At 46.0% G+C, this 11,071-nt stretch overlaps 1 protein-coding gene across 5 annotated transcripts; it reads right to left on the minus strand.

Annotated features, from left to right (window-relative positions):
* Positions 1-918: 918 nt before the first annotated feature.
* Positions 919-10,146, minus strand: LOC104066403 (venom prothrombin activator trocarin-D). Of its 5 annotated transcripts, none has more exons than XM_054074153.1 (9): positions 9,390-10,146; positions 9,146-9,265; positions 7,286-7,446; positions 6,444-6,468; positions 6,198-6,311; positions 5,201-5,332; positions 4,812-4,873; positions 2,557-2,674; positions 919-1,919 (listed from the first exon to the last, which is right to left on the minus strand). In XM_054074153.1, the coding sequence occupies exons 1-9, from the start codon at positions 9,559-9,561 to the stop codon at positions 1,342-1,344; spliced, it is 1,482 nt and encodes a 493-aa protein (XP_053930128.1). In that variant the 5' UTR covers positions 9,562-10,146; the 3' UTR covers positions 919-1,341. The 5 variants fall into 5 exon arrangements, with proteins under 5 accessions (XP_053930128.1, XP_053930124.1, XP_053930125.1 ...); XM_054074149.1 differs by having other exon boundaries at positions 4,260-4,873; positions 9,390-10,143; XM_054074150.1 differs by having other exon boundaries at positions 4,260-4,873; positions 9,838-10,128.
* Between the last annotated feature and the right edge of the window lie 925 nt (positions 10,147-11,071).

An 11,071-nucleotide genomic window follows, 5' to 3' on the forward strand; every position in this document is an offset into this window, starting at 1 on the left:
CCTGCAGGATAATTATTTGGGAGATTATTCTTGCCCACCAGTGTTTTATTTCACCTGTATTTTTGGCATTCAGGGCTGTGTTTAATATGTGAAGCTGCTTGTGATGTGTGGGAAGCCACCCTCTCGGGATGGCTGAGTACGCACCATCAATCTTTTGGTTTAAGATGATGGCAAAGTTCTGTGTTGTGGTTGTGTGGCTGGGTTTTTTTCCCCCACCACATGTATTCACAAATGTGTGATGTCTGAATTACTGGTTTCGTCAAAACTGGGGAGTGTACATGAGTGGGTGGAAGTGTCTTCAGAATAAAAGGAAAAAGGGTTTTCTTTCTTAGGAAAACAGTGTGGACAATGGACAGTTCTGTTATTTGTTACTTTGCAGCTCTTGTGTTTTGTAGTCTGCCCAGAGCAGGATGAGGGGTGGGAGCACATTGCCCACCTTCACGCCTTTCCTCACCCAGTGCTGGAGTGGAGCTGCCCCAAGGCACCGGGGACAATGTGGTCCCCACAGCCCCCAGTACCAGTGTTGGTATCTCAGAATTCCACCATACCATCCTGTTTGTTTCTCCAGGTGCAGCCAGGCAGATTCCCTCTCAGACAGCTGGTCCAGCACAGTTTGTAATACACTATTTCCTACAGATTCAGTTTTTGTATCGGAAAACATTTGCATTTAAGTGAACTGGGTTGTACTTGAGGTACAAATGTACTTGGTAACAAAACCTCAGAGATGCCCAGTGCCCACGTTTAGCCCAGTGCTACCACAAATGCCCTTCCTTTCCTAAGCCGGTAATTCCCACGGAGGACTGCTTGCCTGTGTATGTGATAAGTGTGCAGTCTGGAGAAAGGGAGAGCTTTTTCTTTCTCTAAAACAACCCCCTTTGCTGATAGGAATTTACATCAAGAAAAGTTGTAGTTGTCTCCTTTGTTATTTGCAGAATTGTTCTTTATTACACGCAAGTATTTTACTCAGGAAAACCTGGATGAATGATTTAAGCATTTCTGGTAAACAGAATCAAAATTTAGGTGAGATCTTAGGAAGAAATGTTTTCCTCTGAGGGTGGGGAGGCCTTGGCCCAGGTTGCGCAGGGAAGCTGTGGCTGCCCCATCCCTGGAGGTGTTCAAGGCCAGGTTGGATGGGCCTTGGGCAGCCTGAGCCAGTGGGAGGTGTCCATGGGCAGGTGGTTGGAACTGGATGGGCTTTAAGCTCCCTTTCATACCAAACCATTCTGTGATTCTATTTCTTTGACAATAATCTTGATTTTTACACTGTTCAGGACAGGAACTGAATAATGTCTTAGACTGGAGCACTGTAAGAGAGAATTGTCGCTGCTTCCAAAGAACATATTAAGAAAAGTTAATGGAAAAGTTTCCTGAATCTGCTACACTTTCCACAACCTCTTTAATCCAGGAGATGTAATTGGATACTCTGGTATAGACACCATATTTTCCTTGCTGAGCACAGCCCTCACCCCAGCTCACAATCCCCAGGAGAAACCGCGTATTGTGGTAAGACACAGTGAAAGGGCCCCCACTATCCCCTTTGCAGGCGTCTGCGACCTCCGTGCCATACCCTGCACAGAACATGTTGTCAGTGATCAGCCTGTCTGTTGAGCGCTGGCAGGTCTCCATGTTTACAATTGGAAGTTGGACTTTCATGAGGAAGCGCAGTGTGGAACCTCTGTTGTGAGTGGCACCCCATCCGCTTACCATTCCTATTGTTCCTTCTTCAGACAGCAGCCTGGCAAGGCTGGGGCTCGGCAGGCAGATGGGAATGACGTACTCATTAAAAATAACATCGCTGCTCAGGTACAACAAGGCAATATCACTGTTGTAGTCATTGGAATCATAATGTGGATGCGTCCAGCTCTGTTCCACAAGAATTTTCTGTTCCTTGAATTCTCTTTGGTATTTGTCAAAGTCACCTGTAGTCACAACAAGATAAAATGTTAAGCAAGCCTGTAGGGTGGTGGTGGAGACCAGGAAGGACAATGATTCGGTGCTTTGGCATTTCACCCCAGGAAGGCACAGACCACTTTGTGCTCTTTAACAATAATTCCTTACACTGCAGATGTGACCTTGCAACTTGGGCTTCCCAACGTGTCCTTTGCAGGTAAAAGAGAGCTGTTGACTGGATGAGCAGATATGTGCAGAGATGATGGCTTCCAGGGGAGGGATTTTACCAGAAATACTAATAAAGAAACTTATCTTAAGGCTGATTATAAACCAAAATGGACTGGAGAGCAGCCCCTTGCCTATGGGAATCCTCTCTTCTGTGGTGTACCCTGAGATCTGCTCAGTCTCCATTGCCAAAGTGGGAGACAGAAGATGGATCTGTGCCTTTTGCTTCCACATTCTCCATGAGAAAACCAGAGAGACCAGCTGCAGCCCCTGTGTACATGCCTGCTGCCAAGAAAACGAAAAGGGGTCTGTAAATCTGAGTCGAGTTGGCTGTGTCAGTGTGTCTCTCAGCCATACCTTGGTGTGTTCACAAGTACGCTGCAAGGCATGTTTCAAGTATGAGAAATACATGAGTTTATTGAATAGATGAACAGAACTCACCTACAGTAACGTGGTGTGGTCGTACGAGATCAAGGCAGTGAGCAGCAGTGACCACCCAGCGACTGCTGATTAAACTCCCGCCACAGAAACCAATATCCTTACTGTTCCGGATCAAAACCTGGATGAAAGATGAGGAAGGCCATGTCACCACGCTGTGTCAGGTACGTGTGACTAATTTTTTTCATGTGGCTTCACATTTTCGGGGAGTTAGAACAATACTAAAAGGAGTGTTTCATTATACTTGGGTTAAAAGCACCTTTGCTTTTCACTTGCCCGGTGTCAAGTGAAGGTACAGGTAGGAGTGGAGATTCAGAAACTGTTACTTTTTGGTACTGGTGATAAAATTTGAAGTGAGCTAGAGCAGAAAATGGAGAAATCTGACACGCTGCATGTTTGTCTTGTCTGCTTGGAATGATAGGCTCCACTAACACCTCAGCATCTCTGCAGTTACACTCCTCCCTGAACCTGGTATTTCATGTGTTAAACTGAAGGGAAAGCTTAAATTCTGCTACTCTGCTGTTTCAGTGAAGTGAATAATCACATAGTGGGAAAAGGCATGACACTCACCGGCCTCCTACCTTGGTCTGGTGTCATGTTTTACGGAAGCCATTTTGACTGAATTCTATGTGCTATTGATGCTTTTAAGTTCTCTTTACCTGGAAATTCTGCCTTAGGTTAGGAAGGACTGGAATGGAAAGAGTTTGCAAAAGCCTTTTTTAGAAAAAAAATACATAATACAAGATTCAGTTATGAATTGCCTGATGAAATGAAAATCTAAACTTCCTTGATGGTAGCACTTAATTTCAAGGAGAAACTGTACAGTTTTGGCAGCGTTCAGACTACATTCCCTTTTTGCAACCCAAAATCAGGTCTTGCTTGATCCAGATGAAAGCAGGTGCTGTTCCTCCTGGAAGAAAGTGATGGCAGTAAACCCCTATCAGTTAGGAGCAGTGACATCTCAGCTGGCAAAAGTGAACACTCACTGCATTGTCTGCAATCACTGCTTATCCGTTTTCTACCTGTAAACCACCTCCCACGGTGTGGAATGGGAAAACCTTTGTGTGTGGCAGCAATAAAACAGACTGACAGATACCTGAGTGCCCAGAAACAAAGGGTTGTGCGCTGACAAATCGGAGACAATATCAATAAGGGAAAATTAATAACAAATAAGGATGGGGGCGGAAATCTTTATCTTGGAAATCTTTATTTCCAAGATAGTGGAAATAACACTTTGGTGAGGTTCCCCTTGCCACTTGCCTTCACGTTTCAGCCCTCTCAGTTTTACCTTCCTTACCATAACAAGTATGAAAAGCATTGCATTCTAATGAAGAATCACACCTGGTCCTAGAGAAACTCATGTGAACAATACCATAACCCATTCCCGAAGGAATGGGAAGCACAGGTTTCACCAAGAACAATCAGAAACAGAGAACCTGAGTAACAGAACAGGAGGAGATCCAAGCTATATAGGTAAGAGAGAAAGTCTTAAGCTGAGATGACAAAAGCACATGTATCTGAGACTTGGGGATGAATGACAAATGAGGCAGCCAAGATGTGCATCATCAGCAAGGCCTGCAGAAGTTTGAGAAACAACTTGGTTAGATTGCTCTTGACCTGAAAAACAACTTTATCATGGAGTCAGTGATAAGGTAAGAAGGCAGTCAGCATTGGTACTTACAGCCAGACTGGACAAAATGTATTACCTGCCAGGGGCAATGGCCACGGTGACACAATGTTCCCCCTGTTATCCTGGAGTCATTGTGTTCTACAGCAGCACTGGTGTTTATATGGGTGAACCGATGTGCATCAGAATCGCTTCCCCTGCTCTGACTGAGCCCATCATTCATGGTTTGTTTTGCCCCTGTATCATTCTGGGTAGCACTTTCCCCCATTGCATTTTGCCCAGCAGCATTTTCTGCTGTTCCTTGCAGCCCTGCAGGATCCTGGGTTGGCTCACCCCAGGGCTTGCCAGGCCTGCTGGTCCCCTCTATCGCCTCTTCCTGCGCAGGGACATCCCCCTGCGGCTCCTGGGTCACAGAGCCCACCAGTGTCTTGTTCCAGCTGGAAGCATCTTCAGCCACCTCAGCTGGTCCAGCATCATGCTCTATGAGTGCGCTTTGTCCAAAGGCATCCTTTAAGGTCTGGTTTTCCCCAGCCCTTTGCTCCAGCCTGGTTTGTCTAACTGTGCCCTCCATGCTCTCATTCCACTTGGCCAGATCATCCCGGTGCTCCGACAATCTCCTCGGCAGCCTCACCTGCCCCAGCTGCTCTTCACTCCGAGCCTGCCTGGCTTTAATCAGGCCACAAGGAAACGGTGCTGGAGGGAGGACAGACAGAAACAGCTTTGAGTTTAGGGTGCAGAATGTAGTGCCAAACTCAAAAGCAGCACTTGTGCTGTTCAAGAACAAGATTCTGTGCTGCTGTGAACTGGTGCCCCTTTGCCAAGTAATCAGAGAGACACGTGGCTCAGAGGCACCTCAACTTTTAAAGCAAACATACCAAACAATAAGAGAGCTTTTCTATCCACTAAGAGAAAGCCGCAGTAGCTACGGTGTGTGCAGCTCTTCTGCAGCCAGTGAAGAGGCACAGATGGTGCCTGCCAATCTGCTCTTTACCTGCAGCAACCAAGCTGACCAGGCGTTACCTGCTTGCACGCATCGCTTCCCATCCTCATGCAGGCTGTAATCCTTCGCGCAGGAGCAGACCACGTGGAAGGAGCTGCTGTCCTGGCAGTACTGCCAGCACCCGCCGTTCTTATACCAGCACTCCAGCTGCTCTGCGACGGGAACATACAGGCAGGCACTGTGGGCTTGCCCTGCAGAGGCCCTGAGCAGCGCACAGCCTCCAGCACCCTTGTTACATGAAAGAAAGTAGGACAAATCCATCTGCTGACATCTGGCAGGGAAATGGAAGGAACTAGAAAAGCCCCATCGATTGGCAGCGAGGCAAACCGCCTTATTGCTGTTGCAGTCATCCTGGCTCTACCACGCTGCTATTTGCCAGCTTTGCCCTGTGCCCACAGCTGGGCTTGAGGCCCTTTGGCTGCAGAGCAGGAGCAAGACAGCGCCGGGAACAGCAAACGCTTCTAAATGCAGGCGCTTTATGATCATTCTGCAAATCTTACCTTTTCTATCAGGTCAGATTTAACATACGAGCCATTTTGGTGGGGTCAAGTCTGTTAGAAATAGACTTTTTCATACATTGTTGCTTTAAAACAAAAAAAATCAACATATTTAAGTAATTGCTTTGCTGTAAAAAGAAAAGGCCAACAAAAAGAAACCTAGAAAACACCTTGAGAAAAAAATTACTTAAGAATCATAGTTTCCACTTGTGTTCAGCTTTTCCTGTGTCTTATCCCTGTCATTTGCAAACCCAATACTGTATTCCAAAGGACCAAAAACTGACAAGGGAGAGGCAGCTTATCCACTGCATTTCTCATCACTCATATATGACAGCATAAATACAGCTTGGGGCTTGTGTTTATGCTAAGCTTTGGCTGGTTTGCCCACGCAGGCACTCAATAAAATTCGAAACAGAACAGGGCCTCGCCATGAAGGATCTCCGGTGGAGGTATCTGCTGCAGGAGTTACCAGATCTGTGGTCACTACCAGAGGATAATAAGAGGTACGGTGTGTACTCACCTTTTTCACAGTTGTGTCCCCCAAATCTGGGGGGGCAGATGCAGAAGTAATTGTAGTGTCTTATTTTGCATACTCCACCATTGTTACAGGGACTGGAACTACATGGATTTAAACCTAAGAAGAAACAAGGTCTAAGTTTAATTCCTGGAATTAAGAGAAGTCTGGCTCAACTGCCACAGAATTCCTGGTACCTGGAAGGGACACAAGAAATAGATTTTTTTTTAAAAAAATGCCTTTTTTACCTACCTCTGTAATTGAACCAGAACTCCATCTGCAAGAATAAGTCACAAATGAAGAAAAGTCAGTAAGCGATCACACTGGTTACTAAAGACATAATGTAGAAAATCATTTTTTAGGCTGCACTTCTGTTAACATTTTAATTAGAGCCATGAAACATTCTCGTGGCAGATCTGATTGCCATGCAGCTCACTTTCATTTGCATCGTGGACTAGCCACGAGTGCATAACCTGGGCTGTGCTGGAATGAAACTTCAGCTGAAAGCCGAGATCCATCAGCGCTTCAGTCTGTGAAAGCAGCAGCTGAGGAGTCCCCAGGCCACCACACTCCCCACAAAACATGCCAATGGAAGGTCCTCACCACCAGCTCCTTTGCTTCTACACTGCACTGAGGTAGATGTCACCTACACAACTCGGGCTGGATACAAGAGAAATCAGGCACCTCTGGAATTGCAGTCAACCTCCTGCTTCAGCAGCAGGTCCCCTCCAGAATGCCCACAGCCCTGAATCCCAGCCGTGTGCTCTTGGGATCTAGGAACGATGCGCTCCTCCTCTGTATTTGGAGGGGTCTGATCAAGCCAAGGTCAGAACCATGTTGCTGGACCGAGGCTTTCCCACAAACGGGCTCTGGAATTTTTTTACTTTTAAGGAATTGCTTTTAACATTCACATAAGAAGCTGAGCCCTCGCTTAGAAAGTGAGCTCTTACAAAGTGCCTTGAGGGGCCCATCCCGAGTAGCAAGATGCAGAATCCAGAGGCACAGGCCTGTCAGCACCGTGCCAGGTGGTTTGGGGTGGATTATTTACAGCTCACTGTTTGCTTCCCTCTACTGCCTCTGCAGTCATTTCTTACTGTTTTCTCCTGCGAATGGAAGATCTCCTTAGCCTCTTCAAAGGAGCACTTTTCCTCATTGCATTCTCTCTCCAAGTTCCCTGGACGTATCTCTTCTAGGAAATAGTTGGCACGTTTATGGATTTTCAGCACCTCGTGTGCTTCGTCTTTTCTCACGAACACTAGAAAAACAACACTGAAGAGTTAAGGATAGTGGAAGATGCCAAACCGTCATCTTTACGGTAGCGTGCTTTCAGCTGGGTAAACAATATAAAGAAACGGGAGAATCCACGTAAAGAGCCCAAAGGAAAACTCAATTAGTCTGTGTTTCAACAAAAGACACAAGTTTCAGCTTTCTTGTAGTGAATCAAAAGCCCCACTACTGAGACCTGCAGATTAGCACAGAAATAATTTTTATTCCACAAGACTTGAGCATTGCAGCTGCTTCTTTGGATGCTGCTTGTATTTTTCTGCCTCACCTTCCTGAGTCACAGTGGTCGCTTATCGACTGGCTGTGTACGCATATGGAAACCGAGCTTAAAGCAGAGGGTTGGTTTGCACGTGGCATCAGCTTTGTTAGATATTCATTAAGAGAGATGCCGAGCTCTCCAGGTAGCAACTGTTGCCACAGTAGGAGAGACACTGCTCCTTCATTAAAAGAAACAAATGAAGTATCCATTTTGTGCTTATATTTAGTTCATCTCAATTTAACTGAGCTGTCCATCTTCCTACCTCACTGTCTAAAGAGCTGGTTTGTTCCTCAATAAATTAAGGGAAGAGTGGCCAGAAGAGGGAACACGGCAGTGAGATCCTGCCCCCAGCCTCCCTGCGGCTCCCCTGGGAGCCTTTGCTAGTGCTTGTCTTGCTGACACACGGTGCTCCCAGGGTTTTCCAGCCAGGATGCTCTAAAAGAAAAGGAGGGCTCACTCAGCCCCTGGGGATGTAGGGATACCGCGTGCCACCTCAGGCACCTCTGGACCCACAGGTGTGGTGACTGAGCTGTGCCCTGCATTGCTATTTGGAGCAGGTGGAGGTTACACCTCTAGAAGCGTGGCCCATACCCTAACTCCACCCATCCGACTGTGAGAAGTGTTTTAAGAAGTAAGTTCAGTTTGCAACCCTGCAAAAGCCCACTAGAATTCCCACAGCAATCTGTGTGCCACTGCTCTGGTTTCCTGGTCATGGTTTAGTGACCAAGACACCAGTTTTGGAGGTGGACCATAAATACACATGTTTCTTTACAGTTGCTTCTTTTCCAGGCAATTACAAAAAGATGAGAAAACCTCTAAGCGGAGAAAAGCTCTGGGCAGATCTTGCTGCCTGGTAATGGCAAAAAATGCCTTTCACCAGCCCTCGTTATCTTTAAAGGCTTTCCCTTTTCCCTACCATCGCAGATGCAAAGGCCTCTGGTTCGCAGACACCAGTTCTGCTCCTGCTTTTGCTCCTCTGCAAGACCAACAACAACAATTGGCGAGATCCTGTGCCTTCTCACGCCTGTCAGGAAGCTCTTTAGAGCCACTTGCATATCTCATGTAGGAAAATCAACATAAAGTCCGAGAACACCTGTTGTAAGTGCCTAATTTTAACTTCCCAAATTTGAAAACATTGCCATGTAAAAATAGTCCAGACTTTGAGTTCAGTGCCACACGGAGAATACTTTTGAACAGGACAGTGGTCTAAACAGGAAGCTAAAAAAGGCTGATTCTCTTGGATATATATATACACACATATGAATATTTATTTTTTTTGCTTCTGCATTTCAGGATGTGCTTCTTCAACTCACAGGACATTGTGTTCCGAAAAGGAATGTCGCTTCAGTTCAAACACCAAGATTGTCTCAGTAAGAAAATTAAGTTAAAAGTGTAATTCAGAAGTACCCACCTGAACATGAAACCAGAGGGCTGCCGTGGATGGAGCACATCAGCAGGAGAAACAGCACCCGCAAGGAACTGCTCTCCATCTTAGCAAGCATTGTGAATCCTCTGACTTCCTGCTGATTTCCTTCGGAGGGAAAAGAAGAATGGAATTTGTATATTGTCACAAAAAAGGCAGGGGCGAATTATCCTGCAAAAAAGGCAAAGGAATAGAAGCAAAAGGACAAAAGAAGAAAGAAAGCAAATTCTACTGAGCTCATTTTGATCTGATTGCCATCGTTTCTCCAAGTCACTGCGCTGCCACATGAATCCCAACAACTCACAAGGCAAAGCACAGAGCAAGCCCCAGCCCGGGGTGCGGTGCAAGGTCTGACCCAAAGCCCACAGAAGCCACAAACATGCTCCAATGAACACGGGAGCCATGGATCAGGCCCAGATTGAGCAGGAGCCAGTTCCAGAGCCGGCCAAGTCTGAGCTTCGAAGGGCCCAGGCCAGGGGTGGAGCTGCACACACCATCCAGCAGTTAATGATGGCAGCTGCTCTCTAATTACTGATGGGCTTGGCAAGTAGGACCACATGTGCAAACCCCCCTGAGGAAACCGCAACACACCTGGCAGTAAAAGTTAGAACAGAGAAGTTTGCATTCCTCCACATTACCTGCCCAGGCTAAATAACTGACCAGGATGTGGCAGCACATACCTCTCTGCTCCCTGTGTCTTTGTCCAAAAACACAGGATCCAGAACGCACTCCCTTTACATGGAACCGTGCAATTATACTCACTTTTTGCTTTATTTTTTTTTAGAGGAAGACAGGAGAGAGATTTGGATGCACACCAGGAACAGCTATGAGGTCAAGAGATTGATCATTAACCAGTCACAAATATTGACAGAGGAAAAAGAACCTTCTGGATCCTATGAAACACATTTGGGATCCAAAATCTGAAGAAACTTGTGCTCCTGCACACATTCACCCGTGTATTTTAAAAAAAGGTCCTTAAAAACATCCTCTAACAATAAAAGCCACCCATTGCTGAAAGCAGACTGACACTGTGGTCTCTCAGGAGGAAGTGGCTCAGGATCTGGAAAATACACAACCTGCTCTGCAAACATCTGTTGAAACATGCAGGGCTGTGCGGGTGGAGGATCCCTGCTTCACCTGTGGGAAGGCAAATACTGCAGCAGCCACAGCTCTGCATCCACGTTCCGACTGCTGCTGCCTTTTAGACCCAGGTTTTTTACTGGCTTGGAACACGATGTTTGCTCTTGTAACTCTGACAAGCTCAGCCCTCTCAGAAGCACATCTTCTTGGGGCAGGTCCCGCCCAGAAGGCTGCTCTTTACAGCACTGTTCTTTAACATTCATCCATCTGTAAATCCGGTCCCAAATCAAATAAAAGGGGAGAGGAAAGAAGAGGGAAAAAAAAGAGAACCGCTGCTTCAGTCTCAGCTCATCTCCAACAGGAAGCCCTCAGCCTGACGGTTTCTTCTTCTATGCGTCAATCAACACCAGCGCTGGCTTAGTAAGGACAGGAGCAGCGTGTATGTCAACAAGAGGAAGTGCACGAGTTTCAGAAGTGCTAAACCTCTGCTGGCAGTTGGTTACACTCCTCACAAATTCCAATACAACTTTGTTGCACCTGAGGGTTTTCTTGTTTAATATCTCACCACGAGACCAGATTGATGTTCTTCCCTGATCCAAACATGGGTCCAAATCCTGACTGACATGTTGGAAACAGATTTGGTTTCACCTTTTTCCTATAAGATTAATTATATTTAGCAGGATTAAGTGCTAAGATTAAAAACAAGCATAAATTGTGATTCTGTTAAGCATTAGTATTTATTATGATTATAATATTATATAATATATTAGTGCATATAATGTATTATTAGTAGTACTACTTCCTGTGAACTTCCTGGTGCTGTGGATCTTTATT

Source organism: Cuculus canorus, chromosome 9, assembly GCF_017976375.1.
Source record: "Cuculus canorus isolate bCucCan1 chromosome 9, bCucCan1.pri, whole genome shotgun sequence".
In the NCBI taxonomy this organism is placed as follows: domain Eukaryota; kingdom Metazoa; phylum Chordata; class Aves; order Cuculiformes; family Cuculidae; genus Cuculus; species Cuculus canorus.

What these genes read in the sequence shown, in the direction of transcription:
- LOC104066403 (XM_054074149.1), bottom strand. Translation starts at nt 9,561, where the DNA reads ATGGCTCCCGTGTTCATTGGAGCATGTTTGTGGCTTCTGTGGGCTTTG. An exon ending in CCCTCTGGTTTCATGTTCAG is followed by an intron (nt 7,447 to 9,145) that starts GTGGGTACTTCT and finishes TTGTTTTTCTAG; the next exon opens with TGTTCGTGAGAAAAGACGAA. An exon ending in GAAGCGATGCGTGCAAGCAG is followed by an intron (nt 4,874 to 5,200) that starts GTAACGCCTGGT and finishes TCCTCCCTCCAG; the next exon opens with CACCGTTTCCTTGTGGCCTG.